The 24,807-nt window shown below is 37.8% G+C and overlaps 3 protein-coding genes across 3 annotated transcripts; all 3 read right to left on the minus strand.

Annotated features, from left to right (window-relative positions):
* Positions 1-808: 808 nt before the first annotated feature.
* LOC112137146 (mucin-5AC) lies at positions 809-3,001 on the minus strand. The gene is made up of 2 exons (XM_024259310.2): positions 2,941-3,001; positions 809-2,062 (listed from the first exon to the last, which is right to left on the minus strand). Exons 1-2 carry the CDS (start codon positions 2,989-2,991, stop codon positions 1,208-1,210), a joined length of 906 nt encoding a protein of 301 aa, XP_024115078.1. The 5' UTR covers positions 2,992-3,001; the 3' UTR covers positions 809-1,207.
* A 4,267-nt stretch (positions 3,002-7,268) lies between these two features.
* On the minus strand, positions 7,269-12,333 carry LOC112137243 (cell wall protein IFF6). Its single transcript, XM_024259458.2, has 2 exons — positions 11,899-12,333; positions 7,269-8,268 (listed from the first exon to the last, which is right to left on the minus strand). Exons 1-2 carry the CDS (start codon positions 11,962-11,964, stop codon positions 7,801-7,803), a joined length of 534 nt encoding a protein of 177 aa, XP_024115226.1. The 5' UTR covers positions 11,965-12,333; the 3' UTR covers positions 7,269-7,800.
* Positions 12,334-13,981: 1,648 nt separating this feature from the next.
* On the minus strand, positions 13,982-20,784 carry LOC112137727 (putative protein TPRXL). Its single transcript, XM_024260190.2, has 2 exons — positions 20,204-20,784; positions 13,982-15,770 (listed from the first exon to the last, which is right to left on the minus strand). Exons 1-2 carry the CDS (start codon positions 20,267-20,269, stop codon positions 15,396-15,398), a joined length of 441 nt encoding a protein of 146 aa, XP_024115958.1. The 5' UTR covers positions 20,270-20,784; the 3' UTR covers positions 13,982-15,395.
* Between the last annotated feature and the right edge of the window lie 4,023 nt (positions 20,785-24,807).

Here is a 24,807-nt window from a genome sequence, read left to right on the forward strand (position 1 = left end):
CCGTCTCCCTTTCTGGCCACCGAGAGAAGCCATCTCCAGAGTGCTGACTGCACTACATCTCCCAGAAACCCTAGTGCACAGTTCGTGGTTGCTGCTCAGCTGTCTCCCATTTCCCAATCACCGAAAGGACACTTGAGCACTGCACAGAGCCTCACTCAGTGCGAAGTATTGTTTGTGCCACCCTGCCTGCATTGACGACCGTTTCTATCTGGATATGATCCTGGACTCTAACTAATTCTATTCTAGCCTCTTCATGGATGACCCCATGCTTGTGATGGACCTCAACCTGCCTGACCCTGATTTAGCTTTGTGGACTTTTAGCTGTGCTTAGTTCCTGTCTAAACTAATAATCCTGTTGCATGTGGAACCAGCTGTCGGCCCGCTTGTTACAGGTTGCCCCGATTTACATCTTTGACTTTTTACCTCCATACTCGTGGGTCTGATCCTTGAGGTCCTCCAACCAAAACCTTTTAAGCATTCTCTCATTTCAAGCATTGATCCTCGTCTTTGGAATTCCCTCCCATTGTTGTTGTATCAGATTGACTCAGTTTAGTGTTTAAAATCTCAGGTCAAGACATTTTTATTCAGGAGAGCTTTTAGTTGATTTTACTATGTTTTACTGTGTTTTACTATGCTTTTAGCTTTTTATTATTAGTATTATTGGATTTGATCACCTCTCTGATTTGATTCTCCTTGTGTAAAGCACTCTGTGATTCTTTCTGGGAAAGGTGCTGTAGAAATAAAGCCATTCTATTCTATTCTATAGCACAGAGTGGTGGACAAATGTTTATTTAATCATTAGTATATATCTTATGATGGATCCCTATCCACATGTCTCTAGTTTCTATACAAAAAACTGAAAGTATTTATTCAGCATTTAATGATCAACACACATTAATTTGCGTAACATAACAATTGAAACTTAAGATCTTGTAAAATATAATTTTCATATTCATGTCATTAATTCCATATTCCCTCAATATCAATGATGTTGACTTAATCTTATTTTCAAATTATTTTAATTATCTCAAATATCTACACTCAACAACAAGCTGTCAAAAATCAATATTAAAATCACCTTACATGTCAGATCTTCAACACGTCAAAACAATTTCAAATACCAAAGTCGTATCTTACAGGACTCTAATCAGCTCCTTTAACAATCATAGTTAATTGGTTACTTTTACAAGGTCTTTGCAAAGTGGGTCTAATGAATCAGTCCTTTGACGACGATTAGAACTACAGGCAACAGAACTGGAGCTGTTGGGGCTGCAGCTGAAGTTGAAGTTGTTGATCTGGTGGTGATTCTGCTAGTTGATGAAGTTGTAGACTTGGTTGATGTCATTGTTGAGGAAAATGCAGAGTTGTTTGCTGTTGCAGTTGGGTCTGAGTTGGTTGAAGGTGTTGGGTCTGAGTTGGTTGAAGATGTTGGGTCTGTGTCGGATGAAGATGTTGGGTCTGAGTGGGTTGAAGATGTTGGGTCTGTGTCGGATGAAGATGTTGGGTCTGAGTGGGTTGAAGATGTTGGGTCTGAGTTGGTTGAAGATGTTGAGTCTGAGTAGGTTGAAGATGTTGGGTCTGAGATCGTTGAAAATGTTGAGTCTGAGTAGGTTGAAGATGTTGGGTCTGAGATGGTTGAAAATGTTGAGTCTGAGTAGGTTGAAGATGTTGGGTCTGAGTGGGTTGAAGATGTTGGGTCTGAGTGGGTTGATGATGTTGAGTCCGAGTAGGTTGAAGATGTTGGGTCCGAGTGGGTTGAAGATGTTGGGTCCGAGTGGGTTGAAGATGTTGGGTCCGAGTGGGTCGAAGATGTTGGGTCCGAGTGGGTTGAAGATGTTGGGTCTGAATTGATTGAAGATGTTGGGTCTGAGTTGGTTGAGATTGAGTTGGTTGGTGCTGGAAGTGAGTTAGTAGATCCTGGAGGTGACTTGGTAGATGTTGGAGGTGACTCGGTAGATGTTGGAGGTGACTCGGTAGACATTGAAGGTGACTCTGCAGTTATTGGAGGTGAATCGGTAGATGTTGAAGATGAATTTGTAGGTGGTGAAGATGACCTGGAAGTCTGTAGAGATGAGTTGGTTGTAAGTGTTGAGGATGAATTGGTAGAGGATAATGAGTTTGTAGACTCAGCAGCAGTCTGCAAGTTGTTTTCATTCTTAGCATTAAAAAAAAGCAGTTCAGTGAGAGTGAGAAATAATTCACCACAATACCTTCAAGGCTTTTTTGGGATTAATGAGCGTTGAACAAACATTGGCTTTTGATTAATTTACTGCACCCCCCATGTTTAAGCACTCGTTTGTGAATCAATGTTAGTGTGCTGGTGGTGACACAAAAAGTTTTAATAACCTTGAAACCAATGTCACCATCAAATTCCGGCTGTTCTTAAAGTAACAGAACTTGTTTTCAATTTTCTGGTAAATTTCAAATTCAGTGTTGCTGTTATCATCATCAGTGTTGAACAAGTTACTTTCAAAGATTACAGATTACTTGTTAGGTTTACTTTGCAATATTACTCTCATCTTTTAGGTGAACGTAATATCTGAAGTGACAAATACAGCAAAGTATTTGTCATTCATACAAGGAAAGCATAGTGTACTTACTATTACTACTGTATTCATATTGTTTAATGAAGTGAAAGCACAGAGGATTGGAGCAGCAGCCCCCAGCCTTAGTTAAGCATGAACAGTAAAATATTACTCAAATTTACATTACAGTACTTTGGTACAGCAAAAAGTACAAATTTCCTGCAATCCATCATATTGTTAAAACTAACCATCATTTTAAATGTTCCAAATACATCTGCAGTTTTCAAATCAATGTTTTTGGAGACAACAGAAATTAAAGAATTATAAATAATATTGAACTTGAAAATCACATTTAAGCCAACCTGAGGTATTTTCACCATTGAGGTTTGATCACTTAAAGAAAATGGATAAATACCTGTATAAGGAGTAGAAACAGGCAGAAAAAACCCAAAGATGATGACTTCATGGTGGCGAGATTATTGTGTTGCCTTGAGAACTCCTGACCAAGAAAATGACCAGGTGTTGCGGGGGAGGAGCTATCAAAGCAGCTGGGGGTTGATGGGAAACTAGATCAAGGCAGTTTTTTTCTTTTATATTTGTTAGTGTTTTTTTTAAGTTACATCATAGCCTGTTGAGCATTTTGTACAAACATCCTTAGATTTTAGAAACCTCTCGTTTTCTTTTGTCATTTTGATAAGAGTTACTTATTCATCATAAAAAACACAGACATCATGAAAACAGTTTACAGTATTATTCAAGGGCATTTTCAAAATGCTTAACTTCCATAAAAAATATTGTGTTCTTTGTGAATTAGACATTGGTTTAATTTTTAACTGGGGCAAACTTAGGAGAGTGTTTTTGCAGTTCTTTATTTCTTTTAATCCAGCTTCTGCTCAATGGATTATTGACTAAATGGAAAAAAAAAAATCTGTTTTACTTTCTCTAACTGCATGGAGGTCTTTTCTGACATTTCCCATCCCAAAATGTATTCAAAATTTAAGCTTAAAAAAGTGTATTTTTAGCTTCAACAGAAATTAATAATAGTTCTGGATCTGTGTAGGTTTTGTTTGGACCTTCAGGAGTGTTCTGTGCTGAACCCTTCAGCCTGGATCAAAACCCAGAAGGCTGTAAATGAGCAGTAAGTTGGGATGAGTCCATGAATGAATGGATTGACCATGAGTTTGCACACTTGAGAGCTATCAACATGTCTTACTGGTGATGTGACGCTTCATATTGAGACTTTAAGAAAGAGTTAGGACCAAGTCATTGTTTCAAGTAAAGTCCCAAGTCTTTGTCCTAAAATCCGACTCAAGTCTCAAGTCAAAAGCACTCAAGTCCCAAGTCGAGACTTGAAGTCTTTTGTGGTTGTTGTGTATGAGGTTCTTTATTTTCTCTAATGGTAAAGCATTCCATTCTTCTTAGCAGAAAACCTGAAGTTCCTCAAAATTCTTGGGCTGTCTTGCTTGAGGATTTGAGATCTCCCCTGAGTGGCTCAATAATATAGAAGTCAGTAGACTGAGACGGCCCCTCCAGAACCTTCACCTCATTCTGTCATAACCAATGACAGGTGGCCTTGTGTTGACCTTGTCATGGTGAAATGATCCAAGCTCAAGACTGCAAGTTTTCCTTCAGTATCTTCTGATAATGTGCTGCATTCATCTTGACACCAATGTTCACCAAGTTTAGACCAAGTTTCCTGTGCCTCTGCAGCTCACACATCCCCAAACAGCCAGCCTCCATGTTTAACAGTAGGAATTTAGTTATTTTTATCATACGCCTTATTGACTCCTCTCCAAACGTAAAGTTGATGGCCAAAAGGTTCATTCTTGGTCTCATTACTTTAAACGACTTTGGTCAGGAAGTTTGGAGACTTGTCTGTGCTGTTTAGCCTATTGTAAGCAACCTATTTTGTGGAACTTAAGCAAAAAAGTCTTTCTTCTGGTGACTTGACCATGCAGCCCATTTTTCTTTAGATGACTCCTTATTGTACATCTTGAAACATCCTCACCACAGTTTTTCAGAGAGTCCTGGATCACAGCTGAAGTTGTTTGTGGGTTTTTCTTCATTTCCCTAATGATTTTTTCTGGCAGAAAATGTTGTGATTGTGGTTTGGTTACAACAGAAATCCTCATTTTCCACTTCTTGATCAGAGTTTGAACACTGCTGTCTAGAATTCATCTCATGTCCCTTTCCTGTTTCGTACAGTAAAGTTACCTTTTCCCATAGATTTATTGACAGTTCTTTAGTTTTCCCCATGACTCAGGATCCATGGATATGAGAACCGTTGGGAACCCAGAAACTAAAAAATCGTTTGTGTACATACATTGATTTCAGGGAAATGAGTCACAGGTGAGGATGGTCACCTCTAGCTGTCATTCAAACCTTTTTGTATCCACTTGTGTGCAAGGTGTTGGAACAAAGTAATTGGAGTATGTAATCTTTTGAACAGGGTCATTTGGGAAGTTTCTGTTGTCATGTTGTAATAAACTGCTTCACCCATCCACTAACTATGAGGGGAAAAACTGCTTTTGTGTTATCATTCACATTATACGAAAAACAACCAAAAAATCATAATTTCTTCAAATTCTGGTGATTTTGTAACCAGTAGATGTCTTACAAATGAAGCTTCAAGAAGCTTTTGTGCTTGAGTGAACCAATTGAAACACTTTAGTGCTTCATGAAGCTTCATCTGCCCCTCACTTTGTCTTGCATTTATTGGGAGCCACACATGTCTCAGCATACAGCATGAAACTCTTATCTCCTCTAACATATTACCCCTCCAGCCTTTTATTTCTTGGTATCTACCAACTTCCTTTATTAGGAGGAAATTCAGCTCTACTCAAAAATGCTGGTTAAATCAAATGGGATAAACAGATACAAATATAATATAACTTAAAACAAATATAAAAATGGCCAGATAAAAACTACATACAACACCTAAAGAACAGAAAGTTATTCAGTTTGCTGTTCCTCTTCTCCCCCCAGCTGATGGTTTAGTCCAGTGAAAGGTGAGCAGGTGATTCTCCTCTGGTTTGTCTCCTTCTGTGCACTTACGTTGACCTCTTGTAGAGCTCAGCCTTGAAGAGAAAAAATACCTGGCAGAACATAGACAGAGAACATAGAAATGTTCATGATAATCTAGTGAGGGTGGAGGCATCTTTACTGACACCCTGATGGCTTAATGCAAAAACCAGGCACACTCACAACAGACAATCAAAAACCAAAACTGTTGGTTAACCATCCACTCACACATGGAAAATATGAGGTAAAAGTTAAGCTAGTTCATATTAGCTCACAGATTTAACAGATTTATCTAAACTTTCTGACATTTCCTGTATTTTTTTTTTCACATGTAAGGTAATAAATGATTGTAAAAGAGGGTTTCTCAGTGGTGTATTGGTTAGTGCTCTTTCCTAATACCAAGGAAGTCTTTTTTTTCCCCCTGCTGTCACTCTTCTGTATGGAGTTTGCATATTCTCCTTGTGCATGTGTGACTGAACCTCAAAGTCACCAATGGCTCCTCAGTATAAAGATGTGATCATGATCTCCAGGCGATCTCTTAACCCTTTAGCTACCCAAAAAATAAGAATAAAAAGATAAAAATCACCCAAAAATTTTGATTTTTCTGCTGCTTATTGCCTCTGTACAGAGCCCCTAAAGGGACATTGAAGTAAAAATAAAAAAGGAATTAAATATATATATATATATTGTTTTTCAAAAAATACATAGGGGCTTCATAAAAACTGAAGTAATATATATATTTACTTCAATTTTTAGAAAAATAAAACGTTCTGGTGAGTAACTGGTGCACACCAGATAGTAACTGAAAAAAAGAAAAAAAAAATTCTAGAATGTTTTTTCTTCAATTTTTGGAAAAATGCTTTTTTTTTTTTTTTTTTTTTTTACTTCAGTTTTTTTCTGTAATGTCTCCTCAGGGGCTCCATTTGGGTACTAGTACAAACAATGATTTTATTTAAAGCATCTTTTCCAAATGTGCCCCAGATGGTTAAAGGTTTAACAGTACAACTGTTTCTGGGCCAGAAAATGGTGGTGTCCCGAAAAACAGGGGAGGGGGTTGTTAGGCCCCTAAAAAAATGTCTGTTCCATCCTTATTAATCAAAGTGATCAGTTTTGTTTATCTAGTTTCCCTCCTAATTGCTAAGATGTTTCAGTAGAGAGATAATCCACACTTTTTTTGTTAAATCTCTTTTGGATTTTGGCAGATATGAATCATTCTTCCATCATCTATGGGACACAGCTTGAATTTGTTTGCATGAACTTTACTATGGCTATTTCCTGGACTCTAAAAAAGAGTTTCCATCCAGGACATTTGCTCAGCCCCGAGTTGTTCTTCATCGTCCACCATGGTCCAATTGTACAAGTGTTAACCTCTGGGGTCTTGAAGAGAATTACAAGACTTTCCATAAAAACGTAAAGTACATTTTGTCTACTGTTAATTTTCAAATGTTTTTGCAATCATCTTCATTTCAATGGATTCTGGAGCAGAGAAAGTGGCTTTGCATCAATATACAACACTAAAGTGTTTTCTCTGCATCAGAATCTGATCATTTTCATTGATTGCATAAACGTTTAAAGTGATACGGTAAGTCAAAGAGTTACAGTAGGTCATAGAGTGTGTGTGTGTTTTTAAAGGTGTTGCCTCCAACATCTCTAGTGTTAAAGGGTTAACTTTATCTGACTAGGTTTTCCTCCTTTCATTATTTCAACATTACAAACTTGACTCAACAAACACAATTTATTATTAAATATGCATCTTATACATTTTCTGGCATGTCTCATTCACAAAACTAATAGAACCATTGCATATTTATCACAAAAACCAAATATAGTAGTCATTTGGAAAACTTAAACATCTACTTTTTTGAAAAATAATTCTTAGATCTAAACCACATTCTAAATATATCTATGCATTTTTTAATTCTGAAAATCTTTAAATTCTAAATTGGTAACAAACATATGTTGTCGTCCATTGTTTTTTTTACAAATTCACAATCTATTGACAATTAGATTTCCATTAAATGATTTTTACAAACATTTGTTAATTTTAAAAATGTCATAACTCTGATTGTTTAACAGTCGATCTGTTAACTAAGTTAAATTTTTCCAGTGAAAAGTGCGTTTTAGACATTAGCGTTCTTCGTGTAATAAAAGTTTAGCTTTACTTTAGAGTGGTGAAAATCCCATCACATAGCGTATATGTTAGTATATTCTGCCAAGGTGCTTGGCGATCAGCGGTTTTGGCTTTGCTTGACTTTCAAATGACCTTGAGAAGAATAAAGCCGAGAAAAAGACTTTTGGAGAGGATATCACTGCTGGTACTTCCGCGGCCGCTGGGCCCTCCGTTGTTGGCGCCTCCATTATTGTTACTAGTGCTAGTACCACTGCCGCCGCTGCTCGTGCCTCCTCCGCTGCTGGTCCCTCCTCCGCTGCTGCTGCCTCCTCCGCTGCTGGTGCCACTGCCGCCTGTACTGGTACCTCCTCCATTGGTGCTTCCTCCACCACTTGTACCACCTCCGTTGCCGGTGTTTCCACCACTGCTGCTACCTCCACCACCACTGGTGTTAGTCATATTGCTGGTGCCATTGCTGCTGCTGCTGTTGCTGCTGAAATCACAGCTGACAGCTGTGGTGCTGTTTTGGTTGGCGGCTGTGAAATTGGTGGTGCAGGCAGGAGTGTTGTTGTAAGCAGTCATGCTGCTGTTTGACACCTTTGTCAAGGACTCCTGTTCAACAGGGAAGAAGAACAGACCCAGAAACAATCAACTTTGTATCTTGTCTTATCAATAAACAACATTTGAAGTTGCTTCCATGGAATCTTTCCTTGACTAAGGCAACACGTACACATCTACAACCTAAACCTTGGCATGATTGCTTGTTCCCTACTTGAGCACGGTTTAGGACTTTGTGACCTGGATGATAGATCTTGACAGCATATCCTGTATGTCTTAGGAGTGTGGAACTTGTATTAGCCTTGAACATACTTCATGATGCACTTACTACACACATGTCAATCATACATTCCATTTTCGTGACATTCCTTGGGGTGGTTGTACGAGCCATAAGGGAACTGCAAGACACATCTGTGAGACACATCCCCTAAAGACATAGTCACTCCTTTCTATGACCCTCAATGGGTCTAGACAACCCAAAAACCTGGACATGTGACTAAGGCTTGATATGAGCTATTCTTCTGATGGATTCATTCCTGAGACCATTCATACTCAACACTCCTAAAGAGAACTCAACATCTCCAGTTCTGCCTCCTGTCTCTTTCTCAGAGCTGCCAAACTAATAAAATGGTTGCTCTCATCACAGTCTTGAACACTGTTTCGCACTTATCTCTTGACCTTTTTTCCTACACTCTGTTATTCTGGACCATTGACCCCAAGTAAAAACTCTTCCCCTTTCTTAGCTTCTGCTCACTGTAACCTTGCCATTCCCACTTGCAACATTTATTCCTGTCTTTTACACATCTCTAGCTTCTCCGTCACCAGCTCTCCACTCTCACTATAGATCACAGTGTCATCTGCAAACATCCTGATCCACAGAGATTCTTGTCTAACCTCATCTGCCCGTTTGTCCATCACCTCATCAAACAAGAAGAGGCTGAAAAACGGATCCTTGATGCAGTCCAGCCTCCACCTTCATCTCCTGTCACATCTCATAACTGTCTTACAGCTCTCTTACACGTCCTGCAAAACTCCAACATACTTTACTTGTAATTAAGACACAAAAGTCCTGGATTGTCTCCCTTTGTAGTTGCATTTTTTGCTGTATAATTGGTAAAAATGTCCACATTTATAGAATATTGACTTTTGCGGTCTTGTATAGAATTGCATATGACTGTTGTTTTCAGTTCTTTTAGAGCTGATATCAACCGAGTCTACATTTCTATTGCAACCACTCTCTCCAATCAGTATTGAGCATGTTAGAAGGCCACACCCCTTCCATTGAAAGTGGGCTCAGGAGATGCTGTCAATCAAACGCTTCGAACGTGCAACGAGAGGGTACCTACTTTAATTGAAGCACCTGATTGGTCAGTTTATAACTTTAATAACTTGCACTACAGCAAAAATGTGGAAAAACAGGATTAGGAAGAAATAAGTTTAAAAAGTATCAGAGGAAGAATGGTTGTTCTGACAAATAGAATGACTGAGTAACAGCTGTTTATTTCTCAGTGGAAGTCTATGGGATTTTGGCTTTTTGGAACCAGCAGGTACTTCCTGTTTGGAATGCGAGGGGGGGAGTGGTCATTCAGTCCAGTTTGCAGTTTCTATTTACAATCTAGGCTTTTAGCAGAACCAGAATCCTTGCTCTTAAGTGCACCAGGGTTTGCATGTTTGTATTTCACCTGCGTTCCGATGACCTTCTCCATACAAAGTAGACTAACCAAGAAAACAACAATCTAGTGTTGAGCTTAAATGTCTTTGCATGTTTCTGCCTTACAAATCCAAACAGTAACTGCTAAACAACCAGTACTAGATAGAATGGAAACGAACAGGCTTTCTAAATTAATCGTATTCAAACGTAAAAGAACACAAGGTTCCTTTCTATTTTAACCCTTTAAGACCAAAGATGTTGCGAGTGACCCCTAAACAACTCTATAACTCTTCAGTCGTTTGGACAGTTAGTGTGATTGTGTTTGTGCTGCATTACTTTAGTAAAGCCATGCATACTTGGATATGCAGCAGAAGCAAAGCTGCATTTCTCTGCATCAGAATTAGGGATGTAATGATTCATTTTAACGATTCGATTCTTATCACGATTTGTGGTTGCTGATACGATTCATAATAAATATTGGTTCATTTTGAACAATCCAATTTACTGACATAAATTGATCGTAAACTTCAACCAGTGTGACTCGGAGATAAATATCCGGTTCTGAACAGTGCAGTGGAAATTTTCTAGATTCCTTGTATTTCTTGTAAGATAACAAAGTGTAAATTAAATGTGTACAATAAAACAAGTAAACAACAATTAATGTCAAATCCATTGACATGGTCACATGAGTGTTTCCATACATTGGACTGTAAAAATGTTTTGCTGTCGTGTGTTGTTCGCTGTGGTGGTCGTTTTTATGCTATAGTATAATAAACCTACCAAGTCTCAATCCAAATGGTATTCTCCTATTTTAATTATAAATTAATTTTGAAATTATTTTTTTGATGGTAAAGGTCGAATCGATTCTGCCTCAGACAAATTGATCTGGTTGGATTGTAAGAATAAAAATTGATTAATCGATTTATCTTTACACTCCTAGTCAGAATCCATTGGAATTTGTTGTGTAAACAGTCAAAGAGTTAAGGTGTTTCAACAAGAACATCAACACAGGAGCTAAAGGTTCAAACGGTTACAGAAACTGCACATTTATTTATGGGGATTCAATCAAAATGAACTAAAAGTCCAAAATTTAGGTTAAAAGTATCAGATTGTGAAATAATTCTTTTTAGCAAAACATTGGTTGGTTAAATTTTTTGAATGTTGACTTCATCTTGTAACCACCAATTTTGTTACTTCTTTTTTTTTTGGAATATATTCACACATTCCCTTCAAAAACATTTTTTATGTAAATGGGGATCAAGTCTTTTCCCTTCTATAGATATTTTTACTTTAAAAAATAAATTTTATACATTAAATTGGGGTCACAATGCTTTTGCAAAATACATTTTTTGTGATTAAAGTCGGCTTTGACCATAAACATATTAACCGGATCAAAATCTCTGACATCACCCATAAGACTGTGAGGAGAGAACAATGACGTGGAGCGGCCATTTTGACAGACGATCACCACGCCTCACTATGAAACTTACAATTTGACATCTAACAGGATGTTTGTCTCATAGTTTGGTATGACTCGTGTATGAAGTTTACATTTAGACCATTCATTGCCTTAGATTCCAGTGTGTCCTGTAGGTGAAAGACGGTACTTAAAAAACAAGTTTGTCAGCACATAATTTAGAAATAAAATGGAGTTTCTGCTAATTTGTAAGTTAGTGTTGAGCTAAAGATCTTAAATCTAGAACATTACTGTAGGATAATGTGGATGAAAACGCTAGATAACCTCAATCCGTATTTTTTTAAAGTCCTTAAAGGCTGGAACATTTTTTAGGACTCATTTTTTTTAAAAAAGATGTTGAAGATAAAAATTTTGAATGATTTAAAAATGTCTGACTTAAGTTTGTAAATGTGAGAAAAACATTATAATGCCTCAATTTTCAAATTATTTGTCAAATTTCAGACATTTTTGTATGGGACTTTTAGCTGAAGTTTTCAACATCAGGTGTGTAAATCTCTGCAGGTAGAATCCACATGTTCATTTTCCCCCCTCTAAGTGCTCGAGGTTTTGGTTTTACCTGCATCCAGCACATCCTACATCCCAGCAGAGTGAGCAGCAGCAGCTCCAAGGCGACGGGCTTCATGCTGGATGGTGACCGGGCGACCTTCTGGTGAGATCCAGCCTCGTTTCCTCGTCTGTAGAAAATGTCCGGCAGGTAGCCGACCGTTTTATAGCTTTGAGCCAAGGTCTCCACCCCAGGAGGTCATCACCCTCAGGGCTTCACCCTTTAATCCCTCTTTTGAGAATCAGCTTGAACCCCTCAGATTTATTATTTCTGCAGCTACTTTTAAAGGTGGAAGATCCTAAATTATAATGAAAGTTGGAATACATTTGATCCAATTTCTGATTTTTTTAATATTTTTATGGAGACCGGCTGCTGTCCCCGCCCCCTGTTCACCGGGGAAACACCAACCATGCAGCACAGGTGGAAACCCAGCTCTCAAGCAACAAACATTTGAATGTTGTTTTCCTTGAGCAAAGTACTTTGTAACGCCAGACCCACGATGCAAAGCAGGGAGCGGCCGAGCTCGGTTTACCAAAGTTCCTGCAGCTTCAGTTCAATTGTTGTTGAAAAAAAACAGAACAAACTCAATTTCCTCAGTTTTATTTATCAAAAAAAGCAGATCAGTTTTCATCAGCTCATATGATAATGATTACATCTCAGGAACTAAAATCAATATTTGACAAAAAAAAGGATGAAAAGTGTAAAAATAAGCTCTCTTTTAATGAAAAAGTAAATAGTAAAGCAATAAGAAAAAGCAATAAAAGTTTTCATTCATTTTGATGATCTTGAAATTGATTCAAGTGAAAAAAATGACATTAACAAAAACAAGTGACAAACTTCATGGTTTAAAAAACTGTAATTTATCATTATAAGCTAAATTAAAAATGCTTTTATTTCGGAGGGATTTATTTTGAAGGGGAATGGATTTCAAAAAGCCACTTCAAGGTCGTGTAGGTGCCAAAAATAACGTTTTATTTTCAATTTCTGCATCACAAGAACCATTTCTTACTAAATTTGATCAAATTTGAACACTGTCTTTAAAGTTTTCCGGCTAATAGTTAAACCACACGTTAACCCTTTAACACCCGAGGCGTCGTTGGTGACGCCTAAACCCAAAATCTAAATGGTTAACACGATCAACTTAATTCCAGCAGATTCTATCGGTGAAAAGCGGCTCGCGTTAACAATTCAAAAACATTAAAGTAAATCATTGAACAGAAGCACTGAAGCTTCGGTGTTAAAGAGTTAAAGGCTGGGAGGGATTTACACTCTAATATCTTCCTTATAATAAGACATAATTAACTTTCCTTTACATGTTTATCCTTTTGTAGTCATAATATTCAATCAAAAACATTTTAATTCAATAAAAAAGAGACTCTTAATTAAGGAGTTGCACATTTAGGTAAATGAATGGGTGAAAAATATTGATTTGTGAAGGAGAAACGATAAAACTTGAACTAATTCTCTTTAGTACTTACATGGTAAAAATGTTTCACTTATGGGATTTGTTAAATGTTAGGTTAATGATTTTCTAAATTATTACTTTAAAGGCCTTTTTCTTCTTTGTAAAGTCATTTTTAAAGGAACATAAATGTTCACATGTACATATTAGCCAATGTTTGCCTGTTTGTGTCTGTATTTTCATAAAGTCAAATACTTAAAGTAAAAAATATGTACGTGTTTCTGGTAAAAAGGTCTGTCATTATCCTCTCAGTGTACCGATTTGGTGCTAAGTCTAAAAGATCACTTTAACCTTTGATTGTTCTAACACAGTAAATGCCATTTTCTGGGAGTTTGAGAATTGCATTTTGTTTTAGTGATTTCATGCATATTCTGTTTGTCTGACATTTGGAATCTGGATGGTTGTTTGAATTGGTTTGACTGCCAGAGGGCGCAACTCTGTAGTTTGGTGTCCATTTTGTGTGGAAGAAGTTCTGTTTTAGAATCATTTGTCAATAAAGAGAGGACGGACAACGACAGAGCGACAGTCGTTTTACCGTGTGGCTACATGGTCCGTGCATAAAAAACAAAAACTTTGCCTTTGTTCTCCTTTGAAGAGGTTGAAGAATTAGAACCAGGAGGAACCGAACCATGGGAACAAAAAAAATAGTCTCTACAACAGATTCTGAAACTGAGAAAGCAGCTTTGGACCGATATCGGAGAATCCATTGGAACTAGGCTAATTTTGTAAACGGTCAAGTAGCAGTGGTAGTTTGAAGAGTGCAATATCTGGCAATATCTAAAACCTTTTCGTAACTCTTCAACTGTTTACACAGTTCATGTAAGTCCGCGGATTCCAGAAGGACCTGCAGGAAAGATGGCGTCCAAACACAACCTGAAACTCATCATTTGCAGGAAGCAGAAATATTGCAGCTGTAGCTTGAAGTCTGCGTATCTATACTAGAAGATTCATTACCCATATCCTAATCCTTAAGTCTAACCGTAATCCTCACTGTAACCCAGTTCTTGTGTTTTTCTAGGGGAAAAGCGTAAACCGCTTTTGGACTTTGGATCTTCGGGGGTCATGTTGTTGTCTGCAGCCTCTTGGCTGATTCTGATGTAAAGTTTTACATTTTGGTACAGAACTGTTTTTCTCCATCTCAAAACCAGTTGATTTACTTTGATTCCGCAGAAACCTCACCGCTGCAAAGTGCTACATTTTAGCGGCTGTTCTCCTCCCCTCAGAACCCATCGGAATTGAATTAAATTAACTAGGGTTCTCCACTTACGGCCGGCCCGCCTCCACATTTGGCCCAGCCCCCTGAACACTATCAGCAATGCATGATGTTTTTTGTTTTTTTCTTTTTTTTTTTCACTGTGGCCGGGCGATCGAGACCCACATAGAATGTATTCCACTATTCTGCAATCTTTTCTCCAATCTGGTTATGTGTGGCTTTCTGGAAAACATTAAATGTTTGAGTTTAGACTCATCCTGTGATATTTACATGTCTTTTATCAGCTGTCCCCAGCCCCACTTCAGTTTGGGCACCCCTGGCGTAAACCATCAAAGAATTACAGTAGTTTAAAAAATGTGTATTATTTCATGTCGCCGCCGACACCTCTGGTATTAACTCTTTAACATCGAAGATGTTGCCGACGACAACTAAATAACACGCTCTTTGACCACTTATGAGATCAACGTAAATCTGTGGAGAAAAGTGGCTTTAATGGAAAGCGCAGCATAAATAGTTAATAAGTTACAGTAATTTAAAGAGCGTCATTGCTGCAGCTGAGGCTCTGGTGTTAAAGAGTTCACAGTCTGATCTCCTGTGACTTTTTTTAAAAAATGTATAGTTTGTAGGAGATTTCTTCATGCTGTGGTGAACATCTGATGTGACCAACGACAACTGCTAACATTAGAAAGCTAGCTGGTGTCGCTGACGGGCGATTTAGCTGTTTTCAATCATTCATGTTGTCAGAAAGCTTCAAATAAATTTTTATGATTTTTTTTTCCAAAAAATGAACAGAAATTTTGATTTTTTTCTCCTTTACTTTGCAGCCACACAGATTCAGTCCATACAGGAGAGCAGCAGCATGCAGACGGCGCACAGCAGCAATGGGCCGCAGCCTCCTGGCGTGCAGGAGGAACTGCCCGGTGGCGTGGAGGCTGCCGGGGGTGTTGAGGTACTAGCGTCCTGCCCAACTGTGGAGGTCCCGGTCGGCTCTGAGGTCGGTGCGTTTGTTTGAGGATAGCCTGAAGGGAAGACAGAGGAGCCTGGAGGCGGATCTTGGGTGCTGTGGAAGCCGGAGGTTGTCGGGCCAGTGCTGTGGTTGACCAGGGGCGTGGTCTCTGTGGACCCGGCGGTACCTGAGGGTTGGGTGTCATTTGCTGACTCTGTCGTGTCTGTAACGTTTGAGTAGCTGCCTGTGGTTGTATTTGTTGCCTGAAAAAAAGAGAAATTGAAGATGAACCAGAAGATGAACATTCCTTCTGACTTAGCTGTTTAAACTTCGTTTGTGTCACTGAAAGGGTTCATGAAATCAATTTCTCTTTAAGGCCGTATCACACAGCCACTATTTGCACACATTGCACAGCTGAAATTTGGTCATACGTAAATATATGTGGAAAATATCGATGGCCGGTTCGGCCCGCTGATATCGACATTTGCACTCTTGTTTGAAACTTTTCTGTATCAGCAAAAAGTTCATAGTTCATTATAGTTCCTCATTTTTTTGGTCGGTAGACTGTTTTGCATTCACTTCATCACTTTTTATTGAATTCTTTTTTATTTAATTTAAAATATTGTCCTAATTCTGTTTTTATGTTTAACAAGTAACTTAAAAAAAAAATTCACGGCGATTTAAAACAACTGAGATTTTGAGGTTCTCGTCAAATCTACAGCATTTAAGAAAATATTGGTTTTAGCATTGAAATCTGCGATAATGACCGGTATCAGATCATACCGGATCGATACCCAAAATGCTCAGTATCACCCAGCTCTAGGAAAAAGTGAGAAAAGTTTTGGTCATTTACCTGAAATTTCCACAGGTGTATTACGAATGAACCACGTTAAAACTATGGAAGACGTACAAATAAACAAAAAAGAAGACGTAAGCTTCTTTGAATTTCTTCACTTGGACATTCAGAGCACTGGTAGAAATCACATTGGGTCAGGACCCGCCGTGAGCCCTCACGATGGTTTAATTAAACAGTCGGATTCCCCTGGTCCGCACCAGTTCTAAGTCAGCGACTAGGTGCTAGTCGATACAGCCCGCCAAGGGGACCCACGCTGAGACACGGTACTCCTGACGGGAGTCAAAGTTGGGGAGATCCACCAGCCAGCCACGACAAAGGCTCCAGAGTCGTATCTGGGCACGCTCGTATCCTGCCACCTCCCACAACCCACCTTCCACGCGGCGCTGGACACCACCCAATGAGAGACCCCCACTCAGTACAGACTGCTGGAGGGGTGATAGATCGATCCATTTCTACAACTGTCACACAACACGCAAATCGTGCATGAACCGTATATGATTATTAGGATGTTTATATGAAATTCATTAGTAATTTGTGCGTCAATTAAGTCATTTTAATGTGAAATGTGTGCTGTATACGCGATGCAAAAGTGGTACATGAGTGCTACATGCATGAAAAGTAAATATACTTGGACATATACTTGGACATACGTAGAGCGGCTGTGCAAAGCCACAGATTTCTGAATGCAAAAATCACACACAATTGCGAAAGATTTATGTAAAATATACAATAAATGCAAAATTCTTAACTGACCAAAAATTTTGAACAGCTCAAAACCAAATTCACATGAAGATCAGTCAGCCGAAACTCTCAATGAACATCTGTGATTGTCGACAAACGACGAACGAAAGAAACATTTATAAATTACACTGATCACAGTGCCGGTTCAGCTGCGTGTTGACATGTTACCGTGACAACACGCTGCATCACATATCAAATAGTCCGGATTTTGTCAAAAAGCGACCTAAACCAATAATAATAATAATAATAATATCAAGAATAAAGAACTAAAAATATTTCTTTATTTTGTGAGTGACCACGGTATAAGCGGCCGACAAAGTGTGGATCATCAGAAATTAACGCATTTTGTGGAAGCGACTGTCAGATGTGAACAAACTGCATTATTTGCCGGGCATCATCGCTTAAATAGAATTAAATCCATAAGGGTTTTTGGTGAAGTAGGCCTAAATGGAGACGGATCATCAAGAAAGGAGCTGACCATTAACCCAGCTGACATGTCTTCATCCTGAGATACTAAGCAGAGGAAGGATTTTTCAGAATAAAAGACAAGCATGAAGGTTCATTATACTTCAGTCAGACTACGTAGAGTAATGTTGTCTACGGCTCAGCAGCCCAAATCGATGATGAGGTGGATGTTTCTTTTCCTTCTCTCTTTGTTTAACAAAAGTAGAGGGTGGTCTGACAGATGCGCCACATTTATTCACCTTATTCAATAAAAATGTCGGTTGCAAATTATTTTTACAGAAGATTTCCATTTCCTGGCTTTAAAGAAATTAAAAAAAATAATCTTGCAGCTGCTTCATAATGAATATAATAATATAATGGCAACTCCTCATGACTGACATTTCTACAAACAGATCTACTGTGATTTTGTTTTTTTTCCATCACATCACTGAATGAGCTTCCTGCTGCACACAATGATTTTATACAATCCTGTTGTGTGCATACGTGTGTGTTTGCGAGGCATCTTTTTTGCACACATGCAAAAGCCAGGCACCTGCTGTTTCTGCTGCTCCCCCGTGAACCATGAACACATTAGGGAAACTTTGCATGCGGCTGCGGTCTGTGAATCTGCATTACTTTCAGATTGCAGGGAGCTAAATTTGTGTGTTACACAACCATGTCAGAGACCCACACTAGAGCCGATGCACTCTAAGTCCCGCAGTTAGAAACTCAGGAAAAAGAGATTTATGAACTCCTCTTTTTAATGTCTGAAACACACTGCAAAGCTCTTAAAGCAGATTTTATTTCAAGGTACAATGCTATAATCAGAATTTTTTAGAGAGCAGGAAAACAAAAAGCTTTCAAAAGTCACAATAACCATTTTTTGGCAATAAAACAGTAATAGTATAAGCTGGAGCGCTTTATTAAATCTAGTTGTGCTTACTGATGTCAGAGCAATTGATACATGAGATACATGGCGTTCTGTCGTTATGAGAGATTTTTATATGTGTAACAAACAAGGTTGGGAGTTATTATGAATATGCTAATGTGGCTAACGTGTAGCAATGTCAGACTGAGTATTTTTATGTTATACTAACAAGGTTAGGCGTTAGCGTGGTCGCAGTGACATTTGTTTTAGCGGTATCAGTCTGTTTTTTAATGTGTTGCAAACAATGTTGGGGGATTATTATGAATACGCCAACACGGCTAACATGGCTAATCAGACTGTGTGTTTTTATGTTATAATAACAAGGTTGGAAGTTAGCATGGTTGCAGTAATGTTTGTTTTAGCGGTATCAGTCTGGGTTTTTTTTACTAGTTGTAAACAAGCCTGGAACTTACAGGAAGCGTGAATATGCTAACGTGGCTAATGTATAGTGGTGTCTTAATTTGTTTTTATTTTATGTGTTATCAACAAGGTTGGGGGTTGGTGTAGTCTCAGTAACGTTTGTTTTAGCTGTATTAGTCTGTTTAAGTTTGGGGGTTACAGGAATTGTGAATATGCTAACATGTAGCGGTGTCCGACTGTGTTTTTTTCTAACAAAATTGGGAGTTAGCATAGTCCCAGTATCATCTTTTGTATCTGTTTTTTTACGAGTTTCAAACAAGGTAGGTGTAGGCAGCTAACACAGCTAATGCTTTTAACGTGGCTAACGTGTAGCGTGTTACAAACAAGTTCTAGAATTACTGTAAACCCAGTTAACAAAGGCTATGTACAAAATCACACCCCAATCCCTAACTACTAAAAAACTATAGTGTGGGATCATCTAGAGCCCTGAATTTTCAAAGCAATTCGAACAATACTCACTGCTTTTTTATTTCTTCTAAACCTCATTGATTTCACAAAGTGAAAAAATAATCAATACAAACATTTTACGACATCTATTTGTGACTCTGCTCTTTTCTGATGATGAAAATGTGGATAGTTTGTTAAAAATCTTTATTTAAACCATTTTTTTCCCGTAAAAATGATTCAAATGCAATGCATTGTGGTCTATATTTGCCAACATAGTGAGCATCGATGAACGCTGGTTTTTTGCAAAGACTTCTGGGAAATTTCTACAGCAATACAAAATGGTGAACACACTTTATCATGCACTATCCAGTGAATAGCCACAGTCTGACGGACACAACTCTGACTCTTGTCTCACTTAATGCACCTTATAGTTTGATGTGTCTTTTATATTACATAATTTAAAAAAAACAACCATTCAGTACGCCTTGTACTCCTACTACTCAAAATAAAAATCTGTTAAACCACAGATTCAAACCAGTTAGGAGGACAAAAACATGTTTAAAGTTAAACATAAGAAACAAGGAATGAGGCAGGAGTTTCACGAAGAACCAGCAATTTAAACTCTGTTAGCAGACAGCAGTCCTGCGGTTTTTCTGAAGCTCGGAACACAACATCAATCAGTTCCAACAAACACACTGGGAGTATTTTAAGAAGCAGCCTCTCTCTTCGCCCGTGCCGGCATTTGTTTTTGACTGAGTTCCATGTAAATCGCCTGCTCTGATTTGACTGCAACCACACTTACAGTAGAAAAACAAGGTCAGCTGCTCAGATGGCTTTACATGCAGCAAAATTCCTGCTTGAAGGTCATGGAAGTCTCAACTTGGGATGTTTTATTTTTTTAATTTTAAATTGTGTCTCACCTCAGTGTGGTCCAGTAAAAGAACGCCCAGACAGACGCACAGAACAAAGATGCTTGCTCTCTCCATGGTCTCTGGATCTGCCGGATGGTTGTCGGGGTTACCTTTTATATCTCCACAGACCTGATGCTGATAACAGAGAAGAGTGGAGAACAATGATGTGACGCCTACACACAGTGCTCATCAAACTGAGTTTTACAACTTTCATATTCAAGGTGGAAACACATAAAACCTGTTTTTAATTGATTCCTCTTCACATTCATGGACTGACACCAAAGTAATACAAACGACACACCTGAGCTGAAGAACCACAACATTTTTCTTTGCTGTTTTTTAGGCTTTTGACAGTTCAGCATGGGTCATAGTTTCAAACACAAACCCTTTCTATTTCGAGCTGAAATATGGAAGAGAAACCAACAATTACTGCAAATGGTTGTGTCCATTTTAACATCCAAATCTTTCTGAGTGCAGACCAGGGAGAAGCCGGATGAAATTAGGGGACGTCAATCTCAGTACAGATTATATGGTTTATTAAAAAAAATGTAAATTATTTTTTTCCCCCATGAAAAATTAAGAACCATACTGGTTCAATGTAAAAAAAAAAACTTGCAAATGACTACACTGTAAAAAGTTAATTTGTTACACGTAAAAATATTATTTTTTATCCAAATAATTTTTTTGAATTGGGTAAACCATCAACCTAAAATTTTAATATGACGAAAGCTAAAAAATTTTAATATAACCAATTGCAGACCTTTTGTTATTTGATCCAATGTTACACTTTTTACAGTATAAATGTAATCATAAAATAACTCAAAATATAAAATTAAACAATAAAAAAATCATTCAAATTTTGTGTTTTCACTTTTTATCCTCAGCTTTCTCAGTAATTTGAGAGAAACTTTGCCCACTTAACAACAAGCAATAGTAATGTCTATATAGCAAGAAAAATTTTTACAAAAGCTTGTAAAAAGTTCACCTTACTACTTTGTGATGCTGGAACTAACACAATGATGACAGTTTGTACCTAAAAACAACAACAATCAGACATTGAAGTGAAGGAAAATTAGTCACATTTATTTTTTTAAAACTTTTCTAGATTCGTTTTCAACTGACAACCCTTTTCTACAAGCCAAGAACACCAAAAATCAAATTTTAAATATGTCGGTGGTGCATTGTGAGATTTATAGCATGTGGGTGCCAACTCTAACTGTGACCAGATTTTTATCGGACGACCAAAGATAATTACATCAAAGGGCGGGACTTAAGTTTGACATGAGGTTTAGATGATCAGTCGTGCTCTTGAATGATTCCTAGGCGTTAATCGTTTAACATTGGATGTGTTCCAGTGTAGAAGCTCTTTGAATTATCGTAACTCATCAACTCCAACGTGGAGAAAAGCGGTTTTGTGCAGTCATGCAACACTTTATAGCAGTTTAGTGCTAACGTCAAAATCCGTTGGAATCATATTAAAAGTTGACAGGGACAATATTTCAAAGCGAGTGTCATTTACTGACCTTACATCAAATACTCTAATAAGTTCATGTCACCAAACCTGGTCTCCTGCATTCGGGTCCTCCACCACCACTTCCTGACAGAATATACTTACTGTACATGACACAGTACATTGTAATACAGAGTTACTAAAAGCAAGAAGTACCGCATTCTGACTAAAACGAGGTTAACTTCCTCCTAGTTCAAAATGGCTGAATCCTTGGACTTCTATTTTTGTTTCTTTCATGACCCCAGCTCTGGTCCTTCAGTTGGGGCAGTGTCTCCAGAGCTTAGGGTTGGGCAGCCTTGCTATTTCTGTTGTTTCAGCAAACGTTAACACATCATTGGGAATGACCTCAGTCAAAATATGTTTTCTATTCAAAACGTGGTGCGCACATAAACAAATCTGTCTGCCGTCGCTGCTAGTAGTGCTGTGATTTCAAATTCCTCATGACAGTCCGGATGAAGACTCCTTGACGTTCTTTTCCTCCTTTGCTCCTGTTTAGCATCGTTTTTTTTGTTTCAGATTCATGAAAAAAAAAACAAAGCTTTACCTAAAAACCATCTGAATCAACTCTAATCTGAACTCAAATCTGATCAATGCTAACAGGTGCTATGTTGAGTTTTTTAATAATTGTGATGGTCAATAATCATACTATTACCATTAGCAAATAACTGGTTGCCCTTAGAAACAATTTAAGAGCCTAAGTCTGAACTTAAGAGACTAAAAAATGGTCAGCCATGGAGCTAGCAATCTGATCACATAAAACTCTTAGCAAACATGCTAAAGGCGAGGCCGCAGTGATGCATCAAATCCCACACAAACTTAAAATTGAGTTGAACTGGTGTTTTTCTAAGTGTAATATTCCAACCAAAGGATTGACCATAACTTAATTTTAGCAGATTTAAAGAAGTCTACATACAAACTCCTGAGGAACCCCAGAGGAAATAATAAAAGTGACAGCCTAAAACCGCCACAGAATGTAAGAAAAAATAGCTATTCTGAACTCTAACTGGGATGTTTTTGGTTCCTCGTATTTAGCTGTGATTCAATTTGAAGCGAAATTAAATTATTGAAGATGGGTGCTGTCACCTGCAGCTATCAAAAATCTAAAGCCATCTTTTTTTAGTTCTGGGATTCTGAGGTATGTACATTAAACATTGACAAGAATTTCTTCTGTCAGGCCTGGTTTCAATTGACTGGTTAGAAAACAAAGCTTTTCCTGCAGTGAAACTTCCTGCTCTGTAATCTGTTCCCTGTTAATATTTACCTTTGGTCAAAAGAGATGGCGAGGAGGAAGCCAGCATAGAATTACTGATGTGATAAAGTCCTGAACCTGAAATTGTGTCAAATTGCAGGAACCCGAGACCACCTCCAAGGTGATTTTAATAACATTTTTCACAGTTCGGACAAATCGAGAAGCTCATGCTGGCATGTCGGGGCCAGAAATGTTCCAGAAAATCTCATGTTTTGTTCTGTGTTTCTGGTCCCTTTAAAACCTTGTTTTTTATTTTTTGGTGCAGAAATTTTAAATCAGTAAACGCAAGGTTTGGCTTGTGTTTAACACAATATTTGGACACCTTGAGCAGTTCAGCTGTGACAGTCACCTGAACATCAGCTTTGGCCGCCTTTAAGGAAGAAGCAAACTAGTTCCTGCTACTCAACTTCCTGTCGGATATCACAGGCAGTTCTTTGTTCCAACTTATCTGCCGCTTTGTCCCATCATCTTTCCAGGTGTCACAGATTTAAAAATGCAGATAACATAACATCATATTGAGTCAGGTGCCTCTGAGGTACAAACAAACCTTTACGTCCATCCTCAGACCTCAATTGTTTGGATGTGAGTCCCCCGTTAAACCGATTTCAAAACAATTTGACCACAATAGCTGTGGAATTATTTCATTTGGGTAATATAGTGCATGTTTATTCTGAGCTTTAGTTTTATGAAGTACTTTGTGGTGTTCCTCAAAATAAACTTGTGACATTAAAAAAATAAAAGGTTTATGACGACGTTTTATCGCTTTCTGCTTTAATCAGATTTCTTCCTTTTTGGGTAGTTTCGAATACAGAAGCTAACTGTACCGCAACATGACTCCTAGTCAACTCTCTGAATATCTGATTGTAAAACATGATCCTACATTTCCCTTTATTTGCTTCTCATCTGAAACAAAGCAACTTCTCTGAAAAATGTCTATGATTCATGAATAAAACATGAAATCTCAAAAATGTACAGTTTTCAACAACCCTGCTAAGTCAAAGCTTTTGTTGAACTCTTTGACTAATTTAGCTAAAATTCTGCTTAATTTAGCTAACTCTCCCCCCTCACTTAACTATCCCTCTGCTGTTTTCAAGCTAATTAAAGCTAAAAGTTTTTTTAAATATGATGTTTTTTTAATTTGAAAATGTAATGTTTTTAACCAAGTTATGCTCAATGATGTGCGACTTTGAAACTACATGTTGTTCTGCAAAAGTGATTCCGCATTTTAGGCTGCAATATTTTTCTCGCAACATTGTAATGCTTTGTACATGCAGGTCCTATTTTTGAACAATACCTGCAGAATTAGAACATTGTATTTAAATACATTTAAGTGTATCACAAAGCATTTCAGAGTTAGCCGATATTGTTGATGGGTGTAATGATTATTAACGATAATATTTTGTTCAACCCTCAGCTTTAAGAAAAATAAATGGCTAACTATACAGAAAACAAATCAAACAGAAAATAAGAGACCTGTGTCGGGAAAAAATGGAAATCCTATTTGACAAAGAAAGAAAAAAGAGCTAAACCCAAACAAATGTATTAAAAAGTCAAGATAGACATTAAAGTGTTTATAAGGACATTGAAGAGTAAAAAACTACTTTCTTAATAGTTTCTGGTGTGCACAAATTACTATCTGGTGTGAATAAGAATCCTTGTTTTTATTTCTTCGAAGTTTAGGGGTTCTGTATTTGTATATGTTGAAGACTAACAGTAAATTTAAATCAGTAGTATTACCCAAAATTTATTGTCGCTGCCTTAATGTGCTTATTTACATTTTAATAAGTGCTATAGTACTGTAATACATTAAATTTGGAATGAGCTTTTCCCTACATTTGTTATATTTTTGTACTG

This window comes from Oryzias melastigma, linkage group LG11 (assembly GCF_002922805.2).
Source record: "Oryzias melastigma strain HK-1 linkage group LG11, ASM292280v2, whole genome shotgun sequence".
Classification (NCBI taxonomy): domain Eukaryota; kingdom Metazoa; phylum Chordata; class Actinopteri; order Beloniformes; family Adrianichthyidae; genus Oryzias; species Oryzias melastigma.

Coding starts and splice junctions, on each gene's coding strand:
- LOC112137146 (XM_024259310.2), bottom strand. CDS start 2,991: ATGAAGTCATCATCTTTGGGTTTTTTCTGCCTGTTTCTACTCCTTATA. Junction 2,063..2,940: donor TGTTTCTACTCCTTATACAG/GTATTTATCCAT, acceptor TCATCTCTACAG/ACTTCCAGGTCATCTTCACC.
- LOC112137727 (XM_024260190.2), bottom strand. CDS start 20,269: ATGGAGAGAGCAAGCATCTTTGTTCTGTGCGTCTGTCTGGGCGTTCTT. Junction 15,771..20,203: donor TTTTACTGGACCACACTGAG/GTGAGACACAAT, acceptor TCTTTTTTTCAG/GCAACAAATACAACCACAGG.
- LOC112137243 (XM_024259458.2), bottom strand. CDS start 11,964: ATGAAGCCCGTCGCCTTGGAGCTGCTGCTGCTCACTCTGCTGGGATGT. Junction 8,269..11,898: donor GTAGGATGTGCTGGATGCAG/GTAAAACCAAAA, acceptor CCTGTTGAACAG/GAGTCCTTGACAAAGGTGTC.